We start from the raw sequence: 27,560 nt of genomic DNA, 5'->3' as shown, positions 1-27,560 counted from the left end.
CACTACATGAGAAACAGCCTTCTTTGCCAAAACTTTATTTTGAAAGTACACTTTGAATGCAAACCTAAATAATACATAAGCCAAGGAAGCCAGGGGCATAGCCAGCCAATAGTCCTCTGAGCCCAGGACTACAATTTTGTTTCAACCTTCCTGACTATTATAAAACAATGCTTGCAAATTTCGAAATGAAAATTGAGCTTTCTTAGGGTACAGGCCTGCAACACGTGGAAAAGCTGACTATGCCCCTGCCAGCAATGTCTAAAAAGATAGCTAATAGGAAAACTAAAGAATCATTTCAAACTTTCACATTCTTCAAGGATGATGAAAACTTTCAAATGGTACATGCAGAAACTTTAAGTTCTCAGTAGTACAATGGTTAGCTATTACCACACCCAAAATATTGGTCTCTCCATCAACAACTTTGCCATCAATAAGGAATTAGTAAGTTAAACATTTGTTGTTAAAGAGGAGTCAATGAACCTGTGAAAAAATTATTTACTATCCAAGACTATAGTTAATAATTATTGGCTGGTATGTAACCACCAAGTAAAATCTGCTTTTAAAACGCTATTGTTTTAAGTTATACTATAGTACTGGACAGGCATTTACTTTTGTTGTCCTCAAAACTGCACATCCTTGATTTCTTACATATATTACTAGATCAAAGATGACCACATCCATTTACGTGCATTGAGAAAAATGATCTTTATTTGTTGGATGTTGTCTTTCTCACACATGATGCAGAGCTAGTCTGAACATGTCATTGAGAACAACAAAATTATTCATTTGTGCTGTCTGTGGCCTCAAGTGAAAACATTGGCTGAAGCTATGAGGATGGTCATTGTCTGTCTAGGAAAAGAAACAAACACATACAATCATGGTCAAACCTGTTATTAAAGATACAACAGAGTAAAAAGTGGACAGTAACTACCTTGTGAGCACAAAGAAATATTAAATAAATACTTTGGGCTCAGTACCTTGAGTTGTCCAACAACAAACACCAAAACTCCATTATCTGTACTTGGCTGACAATCACAGGTGGTTATTACATGTTGAACAGTGCTAAATGGTAGTCCCTGCAAAAAAATCAAGAGTCTCCTCCTTAAGGATATGCAAGACCTTCAATTTTTAGGGATCTTTTTTTTTTTCATATCATAATAAGCATTAATATCTTAACTACAGTCTTCTTATGTAATGTGTAGCCAAAACATTTTGATCAGCAAACTTGACAGATAAATTGCAAAGCAACCAATAAGAAATTTACAAAATCCCCACACAGTTTTGAAGACCAACCCCTCAGGGTTGAAATTGTGAAGAGATTCTATTTGTGCGGTCAGATTTGATTTATCAACTTGCTCAAAGAAACATTGTCCATTTTAAATTGTTGCACCCCATTTGGTTTATGATTAGATCAAGCTTAAATGCAATAATTTTTACAGAATAGTGCATTTCATAACCTTTCCACTAATATACAGTTTATGGTGGTTATGCTTCGAATAACAAGTTAATTTTTTTTTTTTCAAAGGACGCCAGCAGAGGACTTCTGTGTTCTCAAGACTTGGAATTCCTAAACACAGTCTAACAGTAACAGTGTAGTTAAAAAATATAATCTTTCCCCTCTCTTGAGTCACCCTGGGTCTATGGCAAAATATTATTTCCTCTGAATTGTGAATTTTCAAATCAGTTTCTTTGTTAAGTCAGTAAAATAAATAATAATACAATGAATCTTGTCACAAAGTAAAATAAGTTTTGAATTGTCAACCTGTTTCAGGATATTTTACATCAACTGGGGCATTTTTTTTTTCAAATAACAGGATAAACAAGTGATTTACATGAGGAATGTAAAACCCATTTAATATTAGCCACCTACACATATTAACAGGCAAAAAGTATATTTTCAACTGGATCTCACCATGTACAGGGTAATTTAAGCCTTAAAACTTACTACAAGTTTCTTTATTATGTCATCTCTTCCTTGGAATTGTTCTCCTTCAAAAGTCAACATGGATGTGCTTTCCTTTAGAAGAACATCAACAACTTGAAAAAAATATCAATTGGTAACAACTAACAGATTGTTTTGGAGGTCTGTGACAAAAAGTATTGGTACAAATCTTGGTATCATTGATCATCAGTGACTGGATTTCAAATAATTGATTCTTATAAATTGATAATGTCAGTTTCATCAGATGCAGTACTAAATTATACTAGAACCAATCATTCCAAGATTAAATACTACTTGAGAAATTGGAGGGGTAGTTACCATCGGTTACCCAATGTTTCGAGTAATGAACAAAGTTTACCCATCAAACCGCTAAAAGACTTTTCGGTATTGGTGATAAAGACCGCTGACTATTATAGTTCAAGTTACATCAAAAGTCGACAAAATATGTCTTTTAGAGCACTCTAAACACCCATAAAGCTTACGAGTTCTCAAATAGTTTGATTCCTTATCTAATACAAGTTATAAAAACGAAATTGTAACATCAGAGATTCGCGAAATGCTCATATTGTACGTAATGTATTTCATGGTAATGTTAGTAACACATAAGCAGACTCACGTATAGAGGGGCCAAACTTGCTCGGTTGGTGTCAAACGTGTTGTAGTAAATTTTCGCAAAATTTTTTCCTATTGCGTCAAAATCTGGATTAAAAGCCATTCCGCCCTAACTGTCTTGAAATCACAGATCTACAGCACGGGTTCGCACACCCTAAAGGCCAACGAGGCTGCCAAGCAAATTGTCGTTCCCAGAGTCCTATTCTCCCTCGGTCGCTAGCAGAGTCAAAAAGAGTGGCTCTGGGGACGAGTCCCAGGGAAGGCACAGTACGTATGTACATACATATACATATATATACATATATATACATATAGGAAGTCTGAAAGTCGATTTTCGCGTGGAACAGTGCTCAATACGTTGAAGCAGAGCAGAATAAATATTATGAGAGGGAAAAAGGGACGCAACTACATTTCCCGACAAGCCTGTTTCGTGAATCGCTTCACTCTTCAGGGATTATTTTTGTTTGTTTGTTTGTTTTTTTTATATTTATTCCGCTCTGCTTCAAAGTATTGAGCACTGTTCCACGCGAAAATCGACTTGCAGACTTGCAAACTTGCAGACTCATATATACATATTATATACATATATATATATATATATATATATATATATATATAACTGCAGACAGTACTGTTTCGGCCTTCTGGGCCTCATCAGTGCAGTGCTAATGCTAGGATGGAGGTGAGGCTATATAGCCACCCCAAGTGATCTCACATATGTGGTATCATCTAAGCCATGCCAGAGTGCTCAAACTAGAAAAACTAGTGAGCATGCATATATATATATATATATATATATATATATGCATATATATATATATATAACTAACTGCAGACAGTACTGTTTCGGCCTTCTGGGCCTCATCATATATATATATACATAACTTAAAGAATTAAAGAGGACGCATCGATTCTCTGACTCTGAGTTTCGCGCCTAAGCGCTCGTCAGACAGAACTGTTAACTTATGTATACTTAGCTCTGCTACCACGGCATTGAGCACTTTATCCCAAGGTAGACTCTACCCCCACATTCATTTATTATATTATTATATATTAGTGTATACATACGGGAACTTTATGAAATATAGGCATGCGTAGCATAATATATAGATTTAGGCAAGCTTAAAAGTGGAGCTCGCTTTTTTTTTTCCCGCACGTCTCTTCAACAAAACTAAAGCCCCTTCTATGGATAAAGTGCGTGGTAATATTAATGGATTTTCATTCGCAACTTCTCCGTGTCCGTGTAGGGGACTGATTATAAGATAGTTCCCGTGGTACAGTTGGCCGCGCATGCTAAAAGTAGCACCTTGTACGGTCGGTCGTACGGTCGTACATCCAAATTTTTTCGGCTTGATGGTTTACTACTATTTTGTATAATTATAGGGCTACGCTCTCCGTTGCCTCAAAAATATAATTCCACTTTATTTTACCAAGACTAGACCCTTTGAACAGGGTAACTGGGATACCTGGATGGTACTAGATCCTTGGAATCAAGTGTAGTGATACTACGGGTGTCGGACTAGTATACTGAAATAGTGAGCTCAAGTCTGGCCAAGGGCATACACCTATTTCAAAACATAGGCATGCCATGCATCCGAGAGTTATTTTTTGTAGGGTGGGTGGATTACTTGAAATTACATTCTTACAAAAGGAAAGAAGAGTATTAACGCGGAAAAGAACGAAAATGTCGAAATACCTTACACACAGGTATTTTATGGTAGATTATGTGTGTTGTGCGAATAAATGTAACAAAAAATAAACTGGTGCCACGGATACCAGTTAGTACAAAATGCCGACAGCAGACTGCAGACTGCAGAGTGGGTACAAAATGCAGACTGAGAATCTGGAGTTTTTACGTCTGGCATTTAATAATATATCATCTTACAGCTTACCGAGCGTCGGTAAGTACTAAAACATGGAACGACCTAAAACCACCTAAAACCACCTACAACCACCTACAAGGGAGCTTCGTATATCTCTAATTTTTTCACACCTAGGGTCTGTCACTACAATTTGCGCTCCTCTGCTCTTAATGTTTCCCAGCCTGTAAATACCTCTAGCCATATTCATAGGTCTTTTTCATATATTATCTCTCATTCCTGGAACCAGCTACCATCTTCAGTTAAATCGGCAACTACTCTAGCAGAATTTAAGACTGGCCTATCTCGCATAACTACGCTTGGCTGTAAGTGTAATAAATGTATTAGTATACAATTGTAGGGATAGGGTTATGAATTGGTAATTAGGCTTCAGGGTTAGGGCTACAAGTTAGGTGATTAGGGCTGGTAGGGTTTCAGGGGAGGTTCAGGATTAGGACTAGGGGTAGGGGGCTAGGTGATATTTTTGCGTTTCTTTTTTTCGTCATATATACATATATTTAACTTGTACATATATTTATATACACATCTGTATTTTAACTGTCGATCGTTTTCAACATGAGCCACTAGGCTCGGGGGATTGGGTAACCACCCCCTACGTTACCGACATAAAATAAATTGTATTGTATTGTATTGTAATAAAATGATAGTAAAGCAAGCTTAAAACGGCAGAAATCGCCAGAAACTACAACGGATACACAGGGTACGAGTAAGTTTTATTGATTTTACGAGAAATTTTTCATATTTCGAAATATTTGTCCTTGTAAGTCGACCATATTTCGTTCCCTATACTATTCCTTATAACGTGTTCAAATTTTCAACAGTTCCTCTCGTAACTTAACACCGAGTCACACAACGCGTGACGCGTTCATGAATTAATCGTTGGCTTTTTCTCGAGGCGTGAGCTTGGGCCGCCTGTGACAAGACAATTGCGTAAACAATACTTAACATAATAACATTATACACAAAAACACAGGATTTTGGATCATGTATTCATATCAAACTCTTTCCCCAGTGCGACGAACATTTGTTTTTCTCGGTTCCAGGTGTACGCAACCACTAACCTCAGGTAATGCGCATGCTCTCCGTTACGAGTTTTCAAAATGACGGACAGGTCAAAAAGGGAAATTAAAAAACACAAAGCGATTTTGCAATGAATTCTCAACAACACCCTCGTTAGAAAGGCGAATCCACGGAAGAAAGATACAAAACTGTATGATATTGAGATCGATATGATATTAAATCGATACCGAGGGCCCGTTTAATTGCCTTCCGCCACGATTATTAGCTTTCTTGACGGCTTTCTGAAGGCAGAATACTTTCTTTCTGAAGACTTCTGATATGCGGCTATTGATTACAACTCGTATACCTGATTGCTCAAACACTTTGTTTACGATTGTTGAAAGGACCGACTCATGGTTCTCCGTCTTCGTCTTGACATTGCTTTGAAATAGTATAGACTAGTAAGCTGAAACGAAAAATTAATCAGGGAAGTTTACGAAAAATCCAGCAAACAAGCTTTAAAAAGGCATTTATTTAGACTTCATACTTCAACGAACTTCACAAATCTTACTTGTTTATCTTGTAAGTAAACGATGGCAGATTAATTCCCGAAGCGCTTTCTGAGTTTCCCGATCCCCCTCCTACTGCTTTCACGCTTACAAAACAGGAAAAATCAAAAGGAGGAAGATACAGCTGTTTTGAAACGCCATTTGTCGAAGGTAAATCTGCTTTTTGTTCGACACTTTACATATCAAAGCAAAGGAAATTTGTTCCTCTTTTTGATTCTGGCGGTACATTTTTAATTTGCGCCTGCGTAAAAGAGATATCGCCTGAGACCCTTCGCTCGGTCGTGTTTTGATCAAAAACGCCTTGTTAATTTCACGCAACCGCTCGGAGAAAAGGTAAAAATGACGAGGGAGAAACTTTACCTTCAAGTTAGAAAATTAGCGAAATAGAAAGCCACAATATTATAGTTTAATATTTCAGAGGTACATTGAGTGCTTTTTCCGTAGAGAATCCGCACGATGGTAAAACATTCGAAAATTACACTCGATTTGAGTGGGGTGTTGAAGTGGGCGTGGTCACTACATTCATGTTAAGACTATTTGTACCCCATGAGTTTGATATGATTAAAAAAAAATATATCCATACAACTACAATGAAAAAAAACATACGATTCACCTTTCTGATCTTGAAATTAATACCATTCGCACTGTTATCGTAGCTACGTTCCCTGAAATCAAGTGAATCCAACATGGCGTCTTTCTTCACAAGCAGTTTGCATCCATTAGAGTATTGTTCTTCAGTCTCACGGTAGTAGTTTTGTTCAATAGATTGCATAGAGCATATGCAGTTTGGTTTCAGATTTCAGATTTTGCTTTTTACAACAAGTGTACGTTTTTCAACTAAGACGTTGGCATACTTGGCATACAAGGCATTCAAGGCATTCAAGGCATACAAGGCATTCAAGGCTTTCATGGCTTTCAAGCGTTCGCGACTCAATTCGTTCCAAAATTACCGCTCAATAACATCTTTTAGTGTGGATTGACCGCGAACATTACGACTTGTGTATGCGTCTGTAAGTATTTTGAGTGTTTGCGCCATAATACTCCAGGTGATCGTAATCCAAACACATTGAAATAGAAAACGACTGACCAAAGAGTTATAAGCAAAAATCTCGTGGTTCGTCATGTGACCCGGCCCTGTCCGTGCATGACAACGTCAATCATCATTAAGATAACACGCGTGATCAGCATGTGAACACCTCATTGGATCACAGTTAGTTGTCATGGTGATGAGGGCCCAATGACCACTAAGTACTATTGGGCAATTTTTTCCATTTTGTGAACGACATAAAAAACAAAGGCATTCTATGACTGGGCTACCACAGGTATCCCAGTAAAAAGCAAACTGATCTCTGTTGTATCTCAGTTAAACCCTAACCAAAGATATGTTGCGACCTCGAATAAGTGAAGCTACATTGAACAAGGGAAAAGGATAATATATCAAAGAGGGCTCTTTATTGGTTGTTGCTTATCTTTGGACTTTGCCTTGTGTGTGAATTACGTGATAAACTGCAAAACTTTACAAAGAAATGACACGTGACGGAGCGAAGTCAAAGTGGAAAAATGGAATTTGATTGGTGGAATACAATTCAAGAACGTTAAAAATTGCCTGATATTCATGCAGCGCAATAACTGGGTATGCTCTGATTAGACTTTGGACGTTGTTTTCATGGTAGGTGATGGAATGTAAGTTTTGGCTTGTGCGTTGTGTTTAAAGGAGCGGGAAAATAACGTTTCAAATTCAAATTGATATAAAAAGTTAAATGCGAACCTCTTATATCTCGCCAAATCTCGACCTTAATCGACGAGAAGTCAAGCATAGGTCTGGGAGGGAGCGTACGAGTCACCTCGGACCTCAAAATGTATCTGCCACCGCGTGCCTTGATTACCATGTGCGTCCTTCCGGAGAAGAGGCAACCTCACGGTTAGGTTTCGCTTCGCTGATTTTTGTATTTTTTTTCTTTTCTTTCCCGGAAAAGTTAGCGCGAAACGGATTCTAACTGTGATTGAGGTAACAAACTGATTAAAATTACTTTCGATTAAGTATCTGAAAAATTAGTGATAAGCCGAGTTGTGACAGTTGTGCCACCTGGTTAGGTAACCAAATGATCACAATAATATCACCTTACAGTTTTTACAACTACACAAACTACGTATGAAATATGACAAATATCGATTGGGATTGGCATTTTAATTTGTTTATATAATCACCGTTGATAAAACTATTTACAAGTCTTACATTCACCTTCACGAGGTGCATCTGAATTATAGGTTTCAAATATATCATCATGCATATCCTTCGTCATTTTGTTTCATTTACAAGGGGTAAATAGCTTATTCTGTGATAATATTTTTTTTCTTCAACGTTTCAAAAATCTTATGTAGACGAATTTATCAAAATTTTTGATCAACTGGTTAGTTATGAATCATAACGGTAAATCCTTGCATAACTGCTTCTGAAGAAGAGGAGTTTGTTCTTCTATCAAGGGGAAGAAGGTGTCAAAATGGTATAAATGTAGTTACCAATGAGAAAACCGACAGAGGATAAATTGTCGCGCTTTGCTATTATTTAATCTACACAAAGGCGAAATGATTAGGAACTTAATCGATAAAAAGCGAAAAAATTACCCATACTTTACGTAGATGACTGAGGTACTTTACAATTTACATGCTTAGCAGCAGTAATCAGTGCTAATCAAAATCATGATTTTCAATTGGATTGATATTATTGTCTCGCTTTGCTATTCACGTAAAGTCTTGAAGTCTTGATGTCGAAAGTGACGTGTCATAGCTCAGTGAGAGTACTGTGTTTGTTTCCAACCTGTTTCTGAAAGATCACGTGATCTACCCAAGGACAACAAACAAGTCACAGATTTTTACTCTATCCTGATTTGGGGCATGGAGTGCGCAGGGCGAGAGTGACGCCATTGATTGGTTTCCGTTGGTAAAAGTAAATCAGTTGTTGTAAGGTTTCAAATGCTGGTCCCTTGCCAAGACTAAAGAAAGTTTTGCTTCCTTGGCCGATGTCCTGAAATAAGACGAGCAATAACATCATGAGGATTTAAAGATAAAGTGTTAAGTCTGTATATTTCAACAAATTGATCAATAACGGGTAAAATTACAAAGAGAGTAAACCTTAATTTGTTTTGCCGGCTGGTTTTGAAGATCATGTTTAAATAATACAAATTCAATTTACTCAACTGTTTACAAAACTTAGCTGCTGCTTCTTCACAACAAACCGCCAAGATAAGTTACAATTTCAGCTCAGCTAATGCCTCTTAGGAAAAACGTTTTCTTCGCAGTAAAATAAAATAAATAACTATTAAGTTGCTCTAACCAGCTTAAACAAAAGACTGTTTAAAAACGTTTTCTCTCATGGTGCGAGCTCTTTTGTGTTCGAACCGTATAGACACACTCTCTGTCACTTCATGTAGTAAGCACAAGGACTATCAGTTACAGATATAGATCAAAATCAGTTTTTATAATAGTAACTACAAACCTGAACAAGCTGACAGTGGTAGACTTTTCTGTTCATGCAAAACGTTAACACAAACACACCGGGAACGCTGCTGCTTTCACGCACAAGGAACAACCTGCATTTTAAAAAAGATTAAGTTGCACTCATTGCTTTGTCCGATATGGATTTGATTTCAACGTAGTCGGCTCCCAGAGAAAAGTCATCATATTTAGAATTTATGTACGTGCTCAATAGAAAACGATCATAGGACTTCAGAGGCCTCTTTCTATTGCATTCAGTTTCATAAACTTAAATTTGAAGTCTCAGTGAGTGAAAACTCTTCCAAAACTGGTGACGCTAAATTGGGTGTTATTGTTGTCCATGAAATTGAAATCGTTTACTTAACAAGTCACCGAGATAAAACCAACGAGAAATGATTCTCGAAATGTTTTGCGTCCATTTGTTTTCACTCATTAGTTTACTTCCCACAGCTTCAATGAACGCGTATTTATCGTAGTTACCGACCAAGGCAGTACCAGGACAGCAACACTGCCATAAAGTGTCCTTCATGTAAGATTCCTTACCCGTCGCCTATTCCCGCAGCAGCAAGTAAGTGTAGCGAGTGTTCTCTTGTAATTCTTCCGTGAAACCACGATTCATTGACGAAATGGTGCCCTGAAAAGAAGAAATTCAATTCTGCTCAATATTTTAATATTCAAGATCATCATCATCACTTGTAACTGTTCACAAAACTAGAACTTCTGTCTTTTTAAGCTTCAATAAAAGTGTGTGAGGCAAATCGATTGTTGCTAAGCTTTGGAACATTTTAAGCGAAAGTGAAAATGTCATACCAATAAGACAAAGCAAACCTCCTGCACCACATACCTGAAGTAGCGGTGTGAGTTGAAATGAAATGTTGAGATGATATTCGTTTACTCAGTTTCTGTGAAAAACAAAACATCAACACTTAAAACCTTATATTACAGTCTATAAACTTTAGAACCCAGGCCTCTTTAATGTCGAAAAGTTTAGAGGCCGTTCAACTTGATTCCTTCAGGTTATATTCGTAGCTTCCGTTTTAACGCAGAGTCATTGCGGTGAATAACATCAAGTCGAAAGAGTAAATGAAAAAATAAAAACCATTTTGTGAGTAACAAAGAATGGAGTTTGACACGTACTACGTTGTTTCTTGTGTTAGCCAGTTGTTGAATTTCGTTTAAATCCGTAATGACTTTTCCTCTTTCACCGGTGAAATCCATTGGAACTCGTCCTTCCTTTGTCGTCTCTTTCATGTCTTCGTCTTCTTTTTCGCTCGAGGCGTTCTACAAATCAAAATGTTATTACTTACTTTTATTCTGTTATTCTTGTAGACAGGTCGTGCCAATCATAAAAGGATGTTACATCGTACACTAAAAGTTTGTTCTCTTGGGGAAACAGACAAGTTCTTAAAGAATCCCGGGTAGTGCTGGCAGAAAATAGCCAACGAAGAATTTAAGACGTTTCAACAATATCGGATAATTTCCGTCACAGTAAGGCTATGGTCAAATGTGGGTCGTTACGAGGTTAATTCACAGTTTTATCACTCATCCGCTCAAATTCATCTCTCATCCGCTCAAATTCATCTCTCATCCGCTCAAATTCATCACTCATCTGCTCAAATTCACGATTTCATCACAAATCGCTAGACCTTCATAAATGAATATTGCTAATACTGCATCTGGGTTTCTAAATGAAAGAACACCATTAGTTATTTATATTGTGAGTGACATCTTTCCATTTTATATCTTTGTTGTTAATTTCGATTTTTCTATCTTCCGGTTTCTTCACATCTACAAAATTCAAAAGCAATCTAGCTTTACCAATTTTCCTTTTTAATTACACTTTTTTAAATTTACAACTTGATTGTCTCATTATCCATCATGACCTGCGGTATCACTTCTAAGTCTTCCCGTCTAACCTTTCGTTCTTTGCACACATGCGGTTTACGCTGATACCCAAACAAAACTTCTTGTGACTTCTGATGGCTTATAAATATGCTAATGGTTTTTCCAACTGTTTACATAGACTAGACCCTATGAGCCATCAAAAATACTTGGAAGGGCTCCTTCAAATCTAGAGAGGCTTTCATAAAGAAAGTTTGCACCCCATCGCAGAATCTTTGTAAGTTTTGACAGGTCCTTTTCAAACTTGTCAACTTTAAGTGATACTGTGCTGCTATTAGCAAAAGTGTCAAACATTTCAAATGTTAAAAAAAAACCAACAACAACAAAACCATGGAGGGCCCTACTATTAAGCCAAAGAACACGAAAGGTATAAACACGTATCTGGGCGCAGAAAATAACCGCAACTTAATTCTCTTAAGCAGACTCCATTAAGTACATTTATAACTGAGATTTTCCGTTCACTGATGGTTCAAAGTTGCGAGCGAGTCGTTCGACTTCCCGTCACCAAAGAAACATAACTCGAAAAGAAAAACACCTGATCATTGCATTAAATCCTGTACTTTGAATACCTAAGGTACAACAATTAAAGTACAGAACAATAACTAAACTATGTACTATTAGAAGACATCAAAATGAAAAGACAAGGCGTATGGAATTAATTACTAAACCACAAATAATTACCTTGAATAGCACGATTATATATCTCCGACTGGGAGAAAAATGAATTATCAGTTCTTACAAGTGTAAGTTTTCTTCCGAAGGAAATAATAGCCAACGACCGATCAAGACAAAATCTTGTGTCTTTGTCCGTATTATCTGCACAGGACATCAAAACATACCAGAAGAAAAGTTTTCAAACGTTTCTAGGGTTTAGCCCTTATTATATGTGAACACTGCAGCAATATTTGGCGGGACATGCTTCACACATTACGTCATTTTAATATTTTAAAACAAGCGCATATGACATGAAACCTGGCTTTAGCCTTTATATTCCAATATATTGCAGATATTTATACATTTCAGCGTGAGAAACATCCATTTCACCCCATAGCCTTTGTCTTTTCTTTACCTAACTACAGATTCGTTTTATTTTGTTCAAATATGAAAACACTTTAAATAATTGTAGAGCGAAAATAAAACTTGACAGCGAAATTTTCGCACAGCCTCTTACTTCATTATGCATGCAGTTCCTGAATAAACAGAACAATAGTGAAAACAATAGATTGCCTTTAGGACTACGGCTTTGTTTTACAATAGTATGGAATTATAGAATTTGACAAAAGTTTTTGGAAAGACTTCCGTATAAAAAATACTACATACGAAGGAAAACGACACCTAATGGAAAGATTTCCAACCAGACACTGAATTTATAGTATCGACCGTGTCAATACCAGAATTACAATATTAGTTGTTGGAAGTTTATTCGCATGCACTAAGTTAGAATATGAGTTCACGTTTCTGTTAAGTTATTACTTGATAATTAGGCTAATTTTAGTCATTTGTCGCGTCCTAAAAACTAATCCCAGGTATGGTACATTTCCAGTGTGCATGCTTTCGAGAGTTACAGATGAGGAAGAGTTCTAGGCAATTTTACAACATATTATATGTCCAAAACGTTAACTAACTATCCTATGGGGAAGGGAAAACCGAAGACAGAAACCAGATCAGTTTATGATTTCTTACAGCTTTCACAAAATAATTGAGGACAGAGGTCTCTTAAATAAACGGAGATGAGACGAGAATGCAATTTTGTTGAATTATCACAATAATGTGCTAATAAAAACTTCAATCTCTGTAGCAACCCCTGAGGGAATTACTACCCGCGACTAGAACAAAAAGCCATATAATTAGCATGTAATCAATAATGCTTGGTACAATTCTGCGGACAGGCTGAATCAATACTCTCTGATATTGGATTGGTAACTTAAGACACTTATCAACCCAAAGTGTACTTGTTTAGCTTCTTATGCCTCAATCTGTACTTGCATAAAGCCCGGCTTTATGCAAGTACAGATTGAGGCATTTCCGGGAAAGGTAACAATGCTTGTTGGCTGGTTAAACGCCGCGGCAAATAAGTTGCTAATTAAAAAGAACTACATCTTAATTAAAGATTACCTTGACATGGGCCTTTTTCCAAAACAATAAAATGTGCTGAAGTCAATTGGAGTTTTAAAAAAGATCAGAAACGTGAGGCGCAATGTACATTAAGAGTATAAGGAAGGTAACCTCGTGTTACATTCCTTAAATAATCTTTCAGGCGCCGCAGTGGAAAGTCATGATCGTGTTAAAATAATTCCGACAGAATCGCTATGTAACAGACGACTTACCTGACTTTCAGATGTCTGTTCGCGGTACTTCGTTAACTTGGCAAACTTTCGTATCATGTCGTCGTAATTTTGTCGGAGTTGAGGTCCAAACTGAAAGAAATCAATAAAGTGGTCCGTGTTAGGGCCTTTCTGGTAAATTCACTGTGATGTTCATCTGTTCCACTTCATTAACTCCCGAACAATAATCAAAATTTATGCACTCCCTTCTCCTTTTTTTATAATTTGCATGCTTCAAGTTACGTTTTCATCAATTCTACCACTCTGCTGGATTTTCAATGACTGCGCTTTTGAAAACATACTAAACCATCATCTAAAACCACCCGGAAAGACCACTGCACAATGAGGTGGGAAAGACATTCGAGAAACAGATATCACAGATCTTACCAAAGAATGCAAAAATTCTTAGCTCAAGAAAGTGTCTAAGAATATTTCAGTGTTTATTCGTGAGAGAAAAAAACAAAAGTTGTTAAAGATTTTAGAGGGTCAAATAAATATCTTGAAGTAATGAGGAATAAATGAGTTCATACGTCATACTACTGACGAGGGGTGCTGACCAGCGTGCAAAGCTGTTCCGCGAGAGATAAGGGAACACTTGTAAGAACTGGCTGGTCGGATAATGACTTGATTAAGGACTGTAAAAACAAATCTGTTTTCATAACTTCTTTAACACTCAACTGTAAATGAATACAACGGCACACATATGGTAAACACGGACTTAGGAACGTTTTGATGACGCCGTTTGCACCTTACGTCTGTGCAAAAAATTGGCGGTCATTTACACTCGGTCCCAAATTTGTGAATTTTGCTGAAAAACAAAGAACTACGAGAGGACGCAGCTGTTGCCGTAAAAAGTCACGGCTTCATCAAAAGATTCTCTATAAGAAGGTTACAGTAACTGACTATCCGGCACTACAACCTGCATTGAAACTTATTTACATCTTAAGAAGTCATCCTTACTTTAGAGATTTGCCTGCCCAGTCTCCAAAGACAGCTACGAGCAGATAAACGCAGTTAAACTGCGAAGTTTTGCGTTTAAGAGAAATAGCTACGAAAACCTTTAAACAAAACCGACGGCAAAGCCGGAAAGGCGCGACGCTGCGCAATAATGAACTAAACGCCTTGAACAGGCTCAGCACAAAACTGACATCATAGCCAGTCAGAAAACTGTATATTAGGTTCTTCTGAGATGCCTCTCTCTTACAAAGCTAAAACCCTATACACACATAAAGTTTTCAGAGTAATAATCGCCAAAACAGCGAACAGAGTAACAACAGAGCTGTGTTATCTTATAAAATCACTAAAATTCTTTGCTACCTTTAGCCGAAAGCTTCTTCGACTGTGACCAGCAGCGTCAACGGCGCTTGTACACATCTTTACAAAACACTCGAATGTAATGAGTATGCCACCACAGACTATAATGGTAAACGAACTGTGAGTGGATCGACTTGAGGTACTGAAGATTTTAAGAGTTGTTTAACACGGGAAGTTGACAAGCACACTTATATGACGTCGCGTGATGAAAATAGATGGAAAGTTCAACTCGAGGTCACCTTATCATCATTCCACTCACACCTTGTGCGAGAAATGGACAAATATCATGAGGCACCGACAGCAAGTAAACTGATCGTTTGCGCGGCTCAAGAGCAACCTTCAATAATGATGCAAGTAGCTTGTCACACACTCAGTAATTAATAAAACAGTGCCATTGTTTCATAATCATCTCAAGAAGAAAGGAAGGTTCTGATAGACCTAGTTGAAGCCGAATAACGTGACTGAACAAGATTCTGTCTACGGTAAGGTGGGAGGGGAGATTCCCACATAAATGTTTCTAAGGTAACGGAAACAGTACCAAATTAATAAGGTAATCCGCCTACTTTTAAGCTGCCGGGCAGAATTTTTAATGTTTTATTTCGAAGAGAGAAAAACACGGACCAAATTTTGCCTCCAAGAAAAATCAATGTGTCTCTAAGTTTACCATAGGGCGAAAACGGCGACATTACACAGGACACATGTCTTGAAAAACAAAGAAAAAGAAAAAAGAAAGAGAGGGAAGACAGCCAAATCTCGTCAAATAATTCGGTTCCTGTTTATTGTGCAGCCATGGAGTCTTCTTAGCAGTGACAACTGAGCTGTAACACGAAACACCTAAATAGCAATGTGGCTTACGTCATTTCTGAAGAAGCTTACTGCGTTCAGGCTATAACAGTCTTTTATCTCGGTCGACAAATTGAGAAAGTTTTACTCGGCCTAATTGGATTAATTGTGAACTCAAACTGGCAGTGTGATGTAGACGTTGTCACCTAATCCTTATAGCATAGTTTTGAGGTGAAAAAGGCAACTACATCTAAAAATAACCGAACAGTGCCATTTTCACTATAAAAGGATAAAACCGACGTTATTTCTGTCTTTTCTAAATATTAAGACAAAACAACGTCTCAGTGAACTTAAAAGGAGAAACCCAACCTGTCGCCGCCACAAGAGCCTCGACTTCCGCAACAGTCTGAGCAAGTATTGGTAAATTTCTTTATTTGCATGATCGCAAGTTTATTTAAAGAGTATCGCAAGAGTGAAATTAAACTGATTCAGAAACAAAATATCGTTAATAGTGCTCTAATGTTTCATAAATTGAAGCTTAATTCATATCACCTTCATGCGATAATAACAATCCATCACAGATACTCTTACTCGAGGAAATATACTTGGTAGAGAAAGTTCAAGTGGGATTGTGGGCCTTACGTTTTATTGTGAGTACTTCTTTCGTCTCTAGGTGATTCCAACTCAATTAAATAACCAACAATAAAATTCTCTCGCGATAACAACTCTGTAGCATGTGTTACAAACATTACCAATTTCGCTTTTTGAAACAAATTATATTCAATTCCCATCTCTCCCTATTAAGGACGGTACAACTTTTTCGGAAACTTTCGGCCCAGCTCAACCACCATTGTAAAATCATACTGCTCTGTGAGAGCTTGCTTTGCGGTATTTGAACCGTGTAGACCTTTCATGAATTATACAGGTATACAGTGAAATCGCCTAAAACAGGACTACGGGCCACCTCTTTTAGATAGAGATGACATCCTCCGATAATGAATACTGTACTAAATTCGATCAAATTTACGTCTACGGGTACATACAGCAAACTTTACACTCAACAGAAAACTCAGTAATTTCCAAGATTTGTTTGCCGTGTGGCTCTTAAAAAAGCTACGTATGTGCTCTCCTAAAAAATATTAAGAATTGAGTGTTATTGGCAAACACCCAAGCTTGCTATGCAAACATTTCTTTTAAGAAAAAAAAGGAAATACGTCTGTTTTACCTTATCTGGGTAAAACCGAGCGGTAACAACCAAGCAGAAAGATATCCGGGGTAAATTCACTGCTATTGATCATCTCGCGTGCTTTTTCTTCCCAGAGGAAGAAGTTTTCACATCGTTTAACAAATGTCGTTTATCCGCAAATAATCAGTTTAACTCATCCCAATGAGACCAATAACCCATGCAATAACTCAACATGTCAACCAAATAAGCACTACAAGCAACGCAATCACACTAACGTCACGTGACATTTCAGTCCTTGGACCTACGTGTGTCTACAAACAGATAATCGACGACAGTCCGGCTCAGTGAGAGAGAATCAGCCAAACTGGTCTTATCATATAATTCCAATGCTCCTAAAAATTAACTTTGCGGGGCGAATAACTTGTCCTTCGATATCAAAATCGTCGCGATAATTTTGTCTCTCTCCTCCGTCTCTTGGCTTGTTGCCATCTTTGAAATTGACAATAATTAAGTTTCGACTTCATCTTTTATCAAATGACAGACATAGTTCAGAGGTTGACTCTATACGATCGTTACTATGGGCTACATCGGGTCAAAGTACGATCACAACTTGACAATTCGCACGCAACATTTGTTACAAAATAATGATACCAACCTTAGCAATTCTGACAGCCATCATCCAACTCATCATTGTTTTCTCATCATCTGTGCAAAGACACTTCAGCTCCTTCAGCTCTCGTGCTCTATAGGGCTGACAGAAATGTGCAACAAAGGACATACTAACAGAGCATGGCATTGGGGAGGGGAGGGTGAATCCTACAACACTATTTCTTGTTTAAGGCTGGTCTCGTTGCTTAGAGCCGATAAAGCTCTTCATTAAGGTAACTTGTCTGTCATTGATCCAATCACATAAACCCTTAAACTCCCACGATCTCATTTTTTATCCTCCCCTCTAGCGGCTACACATTTCTTTGTTAAGTATCCCTAGAATTTGGTGTTAGAACAAGATAACTGACAACTTCTATCTAATAAGTTTGAGTATTGTCTTTACCTGCTTGCTGGATAATGTATGGATATTATATGGCGAAGTTATGTGTTAATCATCTCTGGGAGTTGCAGGATTAATAAGTAATACATACCACAATACAAAAACAGAACTCTGCTGGCGCTTTGTGAGACTTTTTAGGATTTATAATGTTGTACAGGTTTGCTCCATCAAATTGAACATAACATTCCAAGTCTTTAGAAGCCTAAATGGAATAAATAGTTATTTACATCAATTTGCAAAACAAGTTGTGGCAAGCAAGTAATAACAAAATCTTAAAACATTATCAAGTGATTTGCTTTCTGCAGAATGGGAAATTTTCAGAACAAAAAATTATTGACTGCTGACAAAGTTTGCAGAAAATTTCAGCCACATCATGTGTTTCGTAACAAATAAATAAAAGGGAAAAAGCATAACCTTTAAATTTATAGTTGATTAAAACACTGCTTTAACACTTTGATAACTGTTTGAAAAAAAAAAATAATCCACTGAAATCAAAAGTATGATTACCTGAAATCTAAAAAGGGAAGAATTATAAAGTTAAAAAACGTTATCAAATTTTGGGGTTTGTTTTCACAGGATATTGAACAGTGATATTTCAAATGGTGAATTAGGATTTTTACACAAAGGTTTAAAGAGGAAATGTTGTCAACATGCCAGTGACACCTGCATACCTTTGACTTTCCTTTACTAGAAGAATAAAGACCTGATCCCCTCAGGAAAAAGAATTTCTTGCTCCATGACTTTTTCCCAAAATCTTTGCAATGTAAAATCCCCTCTATTTGTGGGACTCTGGTACAGGTACTGAACAGTTTCTACAGGAAAAGAAAAAAAATCAGAGAATACAACTCTTCACATCTATTATCATCTGGGCAAAGTTATTAGAGGCATATTATGCACTATTACAGGCTTAGCTAACATTGTTTCTTTGTAGTTTCTGTGTACTGTGAGCCCAATATTAGTGCTTATTTTATTCACTACAAAATAAACAACCTTTAATTGATTCAGCCCTGAGGTATTCAAGTTAAATGGTATTAGTCTTTAATGATGATTTATTGGTTCATATTTATCTAATATCAATGATCATTTAAAGTAATGATGGTCAGGTTGCTATCTACTCAATGCTACAGTAAAATCTGTCATTACATTACAAGAAACGCAGAACAATATTTACCTGTTGTAAGATTGTCTTTGCCTTCTGTGCTTTCTCTGTGACTGCTTTGTCTGAACTTTCAGAGTCCAACAAATGTGATGGGAAATAATTCTGCCAATAATTGAATGCATGTTCCATTTATAACTGAGAGTTTTTGGATATTGAGGTGATGAGGGCTTGGAGGCTTGGTGCAAAAAAATTTAAATTAATTTTTTTCTAGAAATAATCCTGTATATGCTTATACAAATAAAAGTCAACTTACAGTTGTGTGTGCAAAGAAGTGGTACTTTCTAAGATCTTTTCTAAACAACAACTTGTTGTTTGAACCAGGTGCCCATGTTTTCAATATGGACATTAAATTCTCATGATCTTCTAAGTTACGTTCTGGATAAAAAGAAAAAAAAACAGAGTTCAATGAAGCTAAAAAGTTAATAGCTTCAATAAAATTGAATTCATTGGGGCCAGCAAAACATGAGATAGAAAGCAATAAAGTAGCCAAAGAGTGTGTTTGTAAATCTGACCAGTGCTAGCTGAAACGACCTACTCCTCAGAACTCATTACAGGTCATTATAAAAACAACCAGATGAATGATTTTCATATTACAAGAACTTTTTATTATAATTTTTTTATATTTATTGACAGAAAAATTATGGGGAATGTATCTCTAATTAATTATTCACAAAATTTCTCTTTCATTTCATTTTTTTAGATCACACTTGAGAATGACTTTATATTAACAAATTTTATGTCACTTACCAATGCCTAGGTCAGTCAGATATTCTGTCAGCACCCACTGAGGATCATCCTCAATTTTTTTTAATATTGCTAGCCTGTAACAGGCTTCCTGAGCCCTCATAGCAGATGAAACTTCCAATCCAACAGGATTGCCATCCTCATCAAAAACTACCACTGTTATGTGCTGTAATAAAATAAAAACACAGAAACCTCGTAGTTAATCAATTACACTGGATAAGGGGAAGGTGGGTGACTAGAGTATCCATATGTATAACCAGTCTCTAAGTATAATATTACCACCATGGCTGGCAAATTCCTAAAACAGGACCACAAAACCTTAGGCATTCTCTGAAAATGATTGGATCAATGGAAGGACAGGAAAGTAGGTGGGGTGGGAAAAATATCTGGGACCAAACTACACTGACCTGCTGAAAAAAAATAAGCCACACATTTACCTATGTACTGCCTGTACCACTTTCTTTATGGTATATTCTATATATTTCTTTGATAGGTAATAGCGTTCCCTTTTGATTGCATTTCAACATGTAAAATGAATCTCTAGAGAGGTAAATTTACCACATTAATTGTTGGCAAGGATTCTAAGCAGTTGAGGGTAGTAATATACAATGAAAGGCAGGAGTCAGGAGGCAGAGGGCCATGAGAGTATGGGAGGCAGGAGAACGTGTTACGGGAAGTGGGAGGCTGTGACCCCCTCCCCTTCTCTCCCCCCTATTTCACCAAGAACTATTCAATATAGATAACAGATAACACACTATCAATTAAATCAAGAATAACAAATTAGAGGGGAAAGGATCTTGAGCAACAATTAAAAGTATCTCAATAAAACCAAAAATCAAAGTGCAATTTGATATGATGATGACTATAATTTCAAACTAATCACCTGCATTTTAAGTTTTTCTTGTGTTATGCATTGCTGACTGCAGTGCACCATTCCATTTGTTGTGGCACCAGACTTTTCAGGATTGTGTCTATTAAAACCAAGTTCACTGGGTGCAACATAATGATTAGGCTTTGCTTTAGCATGGGAAGCTGCATTGTGATTGGGTGCAGCATTCTTCTGAGCTGAAGCAGTGACTGAACTTTCATCAATTTTTTTGAAACTTCCTTGCAACTCCACACTTAGGGCAACCTCTTTGAAAGCCTCTTTATAACCACTTCTATTTGGTGGAGTGGTGTACTGATTTTCCTGTGTCTTGTTTACAGAACCAGAGTTTGAATTAAGTGGTTGTTGGGGAGAAGTGTGAGCTGAACTGACTGCTCTTTCCATTAAGCCCTTGTCACGACTTTGATTGATGGTGCTGGTAGGTGTTACGTGTGAAGATGATCTTCGACGAGGAATAAGACACTGACTTTCATCATCATCAAACTCATCTGTGTCAGCTAGCAAGAATTCCAAATGTACACCAACTGTAATGAAGAAAACAGAATCTGAGTTCACACTTTTTTTTCACCTACAAAGACTGAACATCCACGATCAAGCCCATTTCTAGTGAAATGTCAGACACTTACAGTTTTCATTGTCTTCCACTTCACTGGCAACAGCCTATAATTTAGCAAAAAGAAATAGTTTAAATCATGACAGTAAGGAGCAGAAGAGTATCCTTTATTTTACCACACACTAGGCAAAGATAATTTAATTGTAATTATGACCTCCAGAATCATCAGAAGATAAAATTAAAATTAAATACATGTAAGATCTATTTATTCAGAAGTATTTCCCAACCTGGCCTGGCTTTATTTCACTTAAAAAGTTACTGGTAACACATATCATCAAACTTTCCAAGTTAACAGCTAGTTATCCTGTAAACTATTGATGTTATAACTGGCCATAGGGAATCTTGGACAGAGCTAAACAAGGCTTAAAGCTTGTACTAACCTTTCCATCATTTTCTGTGACACAGGCATCCAATTCACCAATCAGGCTTCCCAAATTTTCCAAAACGTGATTGATATCTGTTGGATCATTGCTATCTCTTGCAGTGGCCATAATTAAATGTTCCAGGGAATTTTAAACTGAAGTAAGAGCATTATGCAGACGAAACGTTCTTTGAGAATTGACCTAGAGCTAAATTCCCTTTTGTCATTCACTGTGTAATCACATGACCTGTGAAAATATGTACAGGAAAAACAAAGAAAACATTACATGTCACACTAAATGTCTTTTTTACAAACATATGTGTCTGTTATTACAGTATCATAAATGACAAAATTACCCTAAAAAGGTTTTATTACAATTAAAACATTTAAGTCTGTTCTATGATCAAGGAGAAAAAAAAGTGGAAAGACAGTCTGTTTTAACATAGTAAGTAATAATTACTGGTAGAGGAGATCAGAGGTTTCCTCATATTAAAAGTAAACACGGAGCAACTGCAGAATACATAGCCACTTTGGTCCACCTCATTTACATGTGTCAGGAGGCTTTGAAGATCGAGGCATAACATAATAAACGTTATTCCTAGTAAATGACATGTAAATGAGTGGCAGGGTGTTCTGCAGCTTAGCCGTAAATATAAAACAATAGCTGAAAATCAACTATACAAAATTGTAGTGTGTATAACACATTTGTCAGTTGCGACAAATCCCACTTTTGTAAGCTTAGCCAGGGACATTCGTGGGATCCATGACACATTTTAAGCCGAAAAATTAAGCAGCGAAGAACAGACATTGAAACATTACAAATTAACACTTCCAGTTACTTTAAGTTGATCCGGCAGAGCAAACCACTCATCAAAACTGTCTGGTGCGTTTTAAAATCGCCTTTTAATGCAAATGAATATATCAGATTTTAACAAGAGATGTACTCGATCTGTAACAGAAAAGATAGTTAACTATCTGATAATCTTCAATTTGAAGATTGTCTCCACAGAAACACAGCCAGCAAAATCTTCTCTGTCTTGCTTGAGTGTACCGAATGTAAAATTTTTGTATTTAGGTCACTACGTACCTTTACCAACAGGATATGTAACAGAGAAAGAGAAAGATGCTGATGAGAGAAACACCTCCTGCTCCACACTCGTCACTCGACCATAGTCAGGCAAATATTTATTTTCTTTCCGGTAATCATTTATAATAATTGACACAAGTTAGCCCACGTTTTACAGCTTGACAGCGGTAGCCTTACTACATAAATAAATACTATTTTTTTGTTCAAGGAACGCCTGGTAGGTTTTCAACAAAACAAGATATGGCGAGGTCAGAGAGGAGATATTTTGCGAACAGATTTCAGGATCGTGACGGACAAACAATTTTGCAGTATTCTGAAGGCAAGGTAGGTAGATATGACGTAGAATATTGGCTTACAAAGTGAGAGGTTCCGAAGAAATAATAAGAGTCTGATTTATTAAAGACAGCAAGTGAAAACTACACTTTGCTACTACCTACCAAAAAGGTAAGATTAGCGATGAAAAGTATTAGGGACGATTAATACTCTGTTTATCGTTCTCCTCCATGTGCTCGGGCATTTTATAGGTGTTTTTTTGTCAGTAGATTAGTGACCCTCTTTACTCAAGGATAAGAAGTGAAGCTCACAAATTGTTGAAAAAATGCGAGGAAGGTTTTGAGCGCAGCAAAGATGATCGTGATTGTTCTGTCTACACAGGTACTGCAGGTAAGATGAAACATTAAATCGCGTTAATATAAACTAACGACCGTTTTCAGGATTCTACATTTTTGTTTGTGTCAGCTGGAGATTGAATATGTTTTGTACATGTGAAAGTTAGGCGACAACTCGCACTTACAGCTTGATGAATTAGACGTATGACTGTACTACAAAAAGCTCATAACTAAATGTTGACAAAATTTACAGATATGTAATAAAGAGAGGAGTACCGTTATCGGGTTCTTTTTACATTTGTAGGTATGGCCCTTCTGTACATGCATTTATCAAACACTCTTTTCAAGGAAGATGATAATGGAAAGCAGGGAAGTTTAAAGAGTGCTTTGAAAATCCTTGAACATAGCCAGGATAGTCTAAGAGGGAAGAGGGTAACATTTATTTGTGGAGATTCTGGTGAGAACCGTTGATGGAAGGAATATTTAATATGTCCATTTACAAGTTGGTTAAACCTCATTTATTCTGAATAAACAAACTAATGATAGAATGATTCTTAATTTTGACAGTTCATAATTGGGTTTACTAAACTTAAAATGAAGTTTAACCAGTTTCAGCCCTAATTGTTTGTAGCAGAATTGGTAAAAGTGAAGAACAGTTCCCAAAAGATACTTTTGGCCGTCTGTCGGCCAACAGTCAGCCGGCTGTTGGCCGTCTGTCAGCCGACTGTCAGCCAATGGTCAACCAACTGTTGGACAACAGTTGGCTGAGTGCAGTATTTATCACTGACTAAAATTATTACAGTTATTACTTTAAGTTATCACTGACCAGACTGGATTACCACAGACTGTGAGTGCTGAAAGATAACCTGCCTCTCAGGGTCTCTCCTTTTCCCAATCCTCCAGAGTGAGAAATGGGGGGGTCAGGGTAGAAAAAAGATGGTGGCATCACTTTGAATACTGGTAAATAAATGTAATCTTGGTGATATGAGGTGAAAGTGAAAATTAATTATTAACAATGATCTATCTTGAGAAGCCAGTTTGAGAGAATAATTTTCCATTTAATTTCTCTCTGCATAGGTGTCCTCTCCATGCTTGCTGTTCTCTACTCAAAGATGGGTCTGAAAGATAAGAGTGAGGAATGTCTCTCCAAGCTGTTAAGTCTGTCAGATAATGTGTGCAGAGATCCTTTACTTCCTGACGAGGTGCTTTATGGTCGAGCAGGGTACTTATTTTCATTGCTGTTTGTGCAACAGCACTTAGGAGATGAGAAGATTAATGTCAACGTAATTAACCAGGTGAATAGTTAGTCTGCTTATCAGTTTTTATTGTGAACCTAGTAATGATATCATAGTGCTGTGGAGATACTATCTAAGATTACTGCCTTGATATATAGACAGGTTACCCTATGAGTTGCTGAAAACTGAAGCTTCAGAGTACTTATTTGGGTTACCAGACTTATAAAACTGTCACAAACTGCACTTGTCAGAATGTTTACTGAACTACTTTTCACATCACAGGAAGCCTCATCAAAGGCATTCTTCTGTTTGGTTTGGTACATAGATCTGACATTTCTGCACTCGTTATATCTATATTACTACCTCATTTTGTTTTAAGAGCTGACTGAACTTATTATCTACTATAAAACATTTCATTCTGTATCAACTTTAACTTAATTTGAAGAACAACAGCTCACTGTAAACCTGATTGGTCACACCCACACATAGGGATTTTCAAGGCCAAGGAGAAACAGTTAAACATTTAAATATTCCAAAAGTAATAAATATAGATTTGCATTAAAAATGTCAACTTGCATGTAACCCAATCAGTCAACTATTTACAGAGTTGGATAAAAGTTGAAGTCTACCCTCTGGCTAGACAACCTCATGTAATAAGTAAAGTAATAATGAAATTAAGTGCTAGTAATATCCATTTTGAGATAAAGTACATTCTGATGAAATGCCATGACACTATAGGTCTGTCAAGCTATTTTAGATTCTGGTGAAAGGCTTGCAAAGCAGGAGAGAAGTAGGTCACCCTTAATGTACACATGGCATGACAAACATTATGTTGGTGCAGCACATGGTATTGTTGGAATCCTGTTCATGTTACTTCAGGTAAGTATGGCTTTAACTTCTAGAATTACACTATAGTTGCTACAGTGATCTCGTGATGTTTTCTTGGACTTTTGAAATCTATTTAACTTACTTAAATCTCTCCACAATGGCTGGCTTGAAGACAGAAGAAAGTACCCGTTGTAGAAAGGTGGGCATTCTTGAGAGGGAGGAACATATCTAAAGTGAAATGAAAGCTTTTTTTTTTTTATATGTGTATAATTTTTGCAAGACTCTGTCAACCCAGTCAGTAAAGGCTAACTTGGGAAACATTGAGAGCTGTGTTGAGTTTCTTGTGTCAGAGCAGTTTTCTTCTGGTAACTTTCCCTCATCACTGGAGAATGACACTGATAAGCTCATCCACTGGTGCCATGGAGCTCCTGGTGCAGTCCACCTTATGGTCAAAGCATACCAGGTATGTTCTTCTCGATTGACCTCAATTGTTTGTTATTTTTTTTAACCTTATTGAGTCAATTTATTGAAAACTATCTTGCTACAATTGAGAGTGGCCATTTTCACCAACAGGTCTTTGGAAAAGACAAGTACTTGAGTGCAGCTGTTAAGTGTGGAGATGTGATTTGGAGGCGAGGTTTACTAAAGAAAGGCTATGGCATATGCCATGGTGTGGCAGGGAATGCTTATGCCTTTTTGTGTTTATACAAGCAGACTGGAGATTCTAAGTACCTACATCGTGCCCTGAAGGTGGGTTGAGGCATTGAGCACCACTGATAAGCCTGATTGAGCTTGTGATTTTTAGACACTTTCTCACCATCAACAAGGACTCTATAGATGCTGTGTAATCTATGGCCAGTTTCAATTGACAAGAAAATTTGAATTTCATCTAAACACTGTAATTCAGGTTTGACCCACAGTGACCCAGCCTATATAATTTGAACAATGCAAAAATTGTCTTAATTGTTGTCATTGCTTTTGTTTAAGTTTGCTGAATGGTGTTTTGATTATGGCAAACATGGTTGTAGAAGTCCAGACCGTCCATACTCATTGTTTGAGGGTAAGTTAACAAGAGTAGCTTGTATCACTTGTATAGATTAAGGTTTCTAAGTTTGATTTCTCTGCACCCTTTCATAACTGTGATGTGGTGGGTCTGGAGAACAATTGGATAGGAAGGTACTTATCCATTTTGATTTCCCCAAGAATGTAATATTCTTGGAAGCACAGATTGGATTCACTTTGGATCTTGGTTTGACATTGCAGAACTAAGGAAATTAATGAGAAGTGTATTTTGTATATGTCTCATGAGTGAGGATTAGTAACAGACCAACTGACCTTCCATTTCATTATTTGAAAGGTGCATAATTTTGGAAATCGTAAATCCAATTGGTTTAATAATATTTGTTATTTATTTAGGATTAAATTTTTTTTTCAGGGATGGCTGGTACAGTTTATTTCCTAGCTGATATACTGGAACCTCACTCGTCAAAGTTCCCAGCATTTGAGTGAGGCAAAATTACTTTGTTGCTACTCTTAAGAGTGAAAGGATCGATTTTCCATTAGATACACAAAACCCCTTACTGAGGAGACAACATTGTGAGTCTCGGACACAGATAGATAATTGGTAATGATCTATCTTATGCAAAGTGTATTTGTACTATTTTCCCATTTAATGGAATTAGTGTTAATTGAGAAATGTAAATGTTAGAGGTAAATTATTCACCTTTAGTTTTTGTACTTCAATTCATGGGTGAGCATTTTCAAATAAAAGTAATTTTATGTTCAGTACTTTTCTCAACCATTCTTGTTTTGATTATTGTACTACCTATAACTATCAGTTCCATGGGTTAATACATGATAACCAAAATGGCAGTGCATATGATATCTTAAACAACAAATAAGAGATTTATTATTCCTCAGTGACCACAAAAGGATTTTTTCCTGTTTGTTTCTCTTAAGCAGGAAGAGTATTTAAATCCATCCTG

At 36.9% G+C, this 27,560-nt stretch overlaps 3 protein-coding genes across 4 annotated transcripts; 1 reads left to right on the top strand and 2 right to left on the bottom strand.

The window, feature by feature from the left end:
- Positions 1 to 19: 19 nt before the first annotated feature.
- On the bottom strand, positions 20 to 2,760 carry LOC113678298 (uncharacterized). Its single transcript, XM_027195181.2, has 4 exons — positions 2,559 to 2,760; positions 1,946 to 2,017; positions 978 to 1,076; positions 20 to 849 (listed from the first exon to the last, which is right to left on the bottom strand). Exons 1-4 carry the CDS (start codon positions 2,655 to 2,657, stop codon positions 730 to 732), a joined length of 390 nt encoding a protein of 129 aa, XP_027050982.2. The 5' UTR covers positions 2,658 to 2,760; the 3' UTR covers positions 20 to 729.
- A 5,411-nt stretch (positions 2,761 to 8,171) lies between these two features.
- LOC113675863 (growth factor receptor-bound protein 14) lies at positions 8,172 to 23,209 on the bottom strand. The gene is made up of 16 exons (XM_027192463.2): positions 22,905 to 23,209; positions 21,837 to 22,064; positions 21,470 to 21,503; positions 20,841 to 21,367; positions 19,961 to 20,123; positions 19,467 to 19,588; positions 19,226 to 19,315; positions 18,726 to 18,866; positions 18,146 to 18,256; positions 17,662 to 17,757; positions 13,727 to 13,816; positions 10,635 to 10,778; positions 10,342 to 10,399; positions 10,041 to 10,131; positions 9,499 to 9,592; positions 8,172 to 9,027 (listed from the first exon to the last, which is right to left on the bottom strand). Exons 2-16 carry the CDS (start codon positions 21,945 to 21,947, stop codon positions 8,881 to 8,883), a joined length of 2,019 nt encoding a protein of 672 aa, XP_027048264.2. The 5' UTR covers positions 21,948 to 22,064; positions 22,905 to 23,209; the 3' UTR covers positions 8,172 to 8,880.
- LOC113675860 (lanC-like protein 2) lies at positions 22,603 to 27,363 on the top strand. 2 transcript variants are annotated; one of them, XM_027192457.2, is made up of 11 exons: positions 22,603 to 22,700; positions 22,917 to 23,016; positions 23,113 to 23,228; positions 23,447 to 23,567; positions 23,817 to 23,969; positions 24,590 to 24,807; positions 25,486 to 25,626; positions 25,856 to 26,038; positions 26,149 to 26,325; positions 26,563 to 26,635; positions 27,011 to 27,363. In XM_027192457.2, the coding sequence occupies exons 2-11, from the start codon at positions 22,941 to 22,943 to the stop codon at positions 27,082 to 27,084; spliced, it is 1,332 nt and encodes a 443-aa protein (XP_027048258.2). In that variant the 5' UTR covers positions 22,603 to 22,700; positions 22,917 to 22,940; the 3' UTR covers positions 27,085 to 27,363. The 2 variants fall into 2 exon arrangements, with proteins under 2 accessions (XP_027048258.2, XP_027048260.2); XM_027192459.2 differs by lacking the exon at positions 22,603 to 22,700 and having other exon boundaries at positions 22,978 to 22,994.
- The last annotated feature ends 197 nt before the right edge of the window (positions 27,364 to 27,560 follow it).

This window comes from Pocillopora damicornis, chromosome 9 (genome assembly GCF_964200805.1).
Source record: "Pocillopora damicornis chromosome 9, jaPocDami1.2, whole genome shotgun sequence".
Classification (NCBI taxonomy): Eukaryota; Metazoa; Cnidaria; class Anthozoa; order Scleractinia; family Pocilloporidae; genus Pocillopora; species Pocillopora damicornis.
This window is presented reverse-complemented; position numbering and strand designations above follow the sequence as displayed.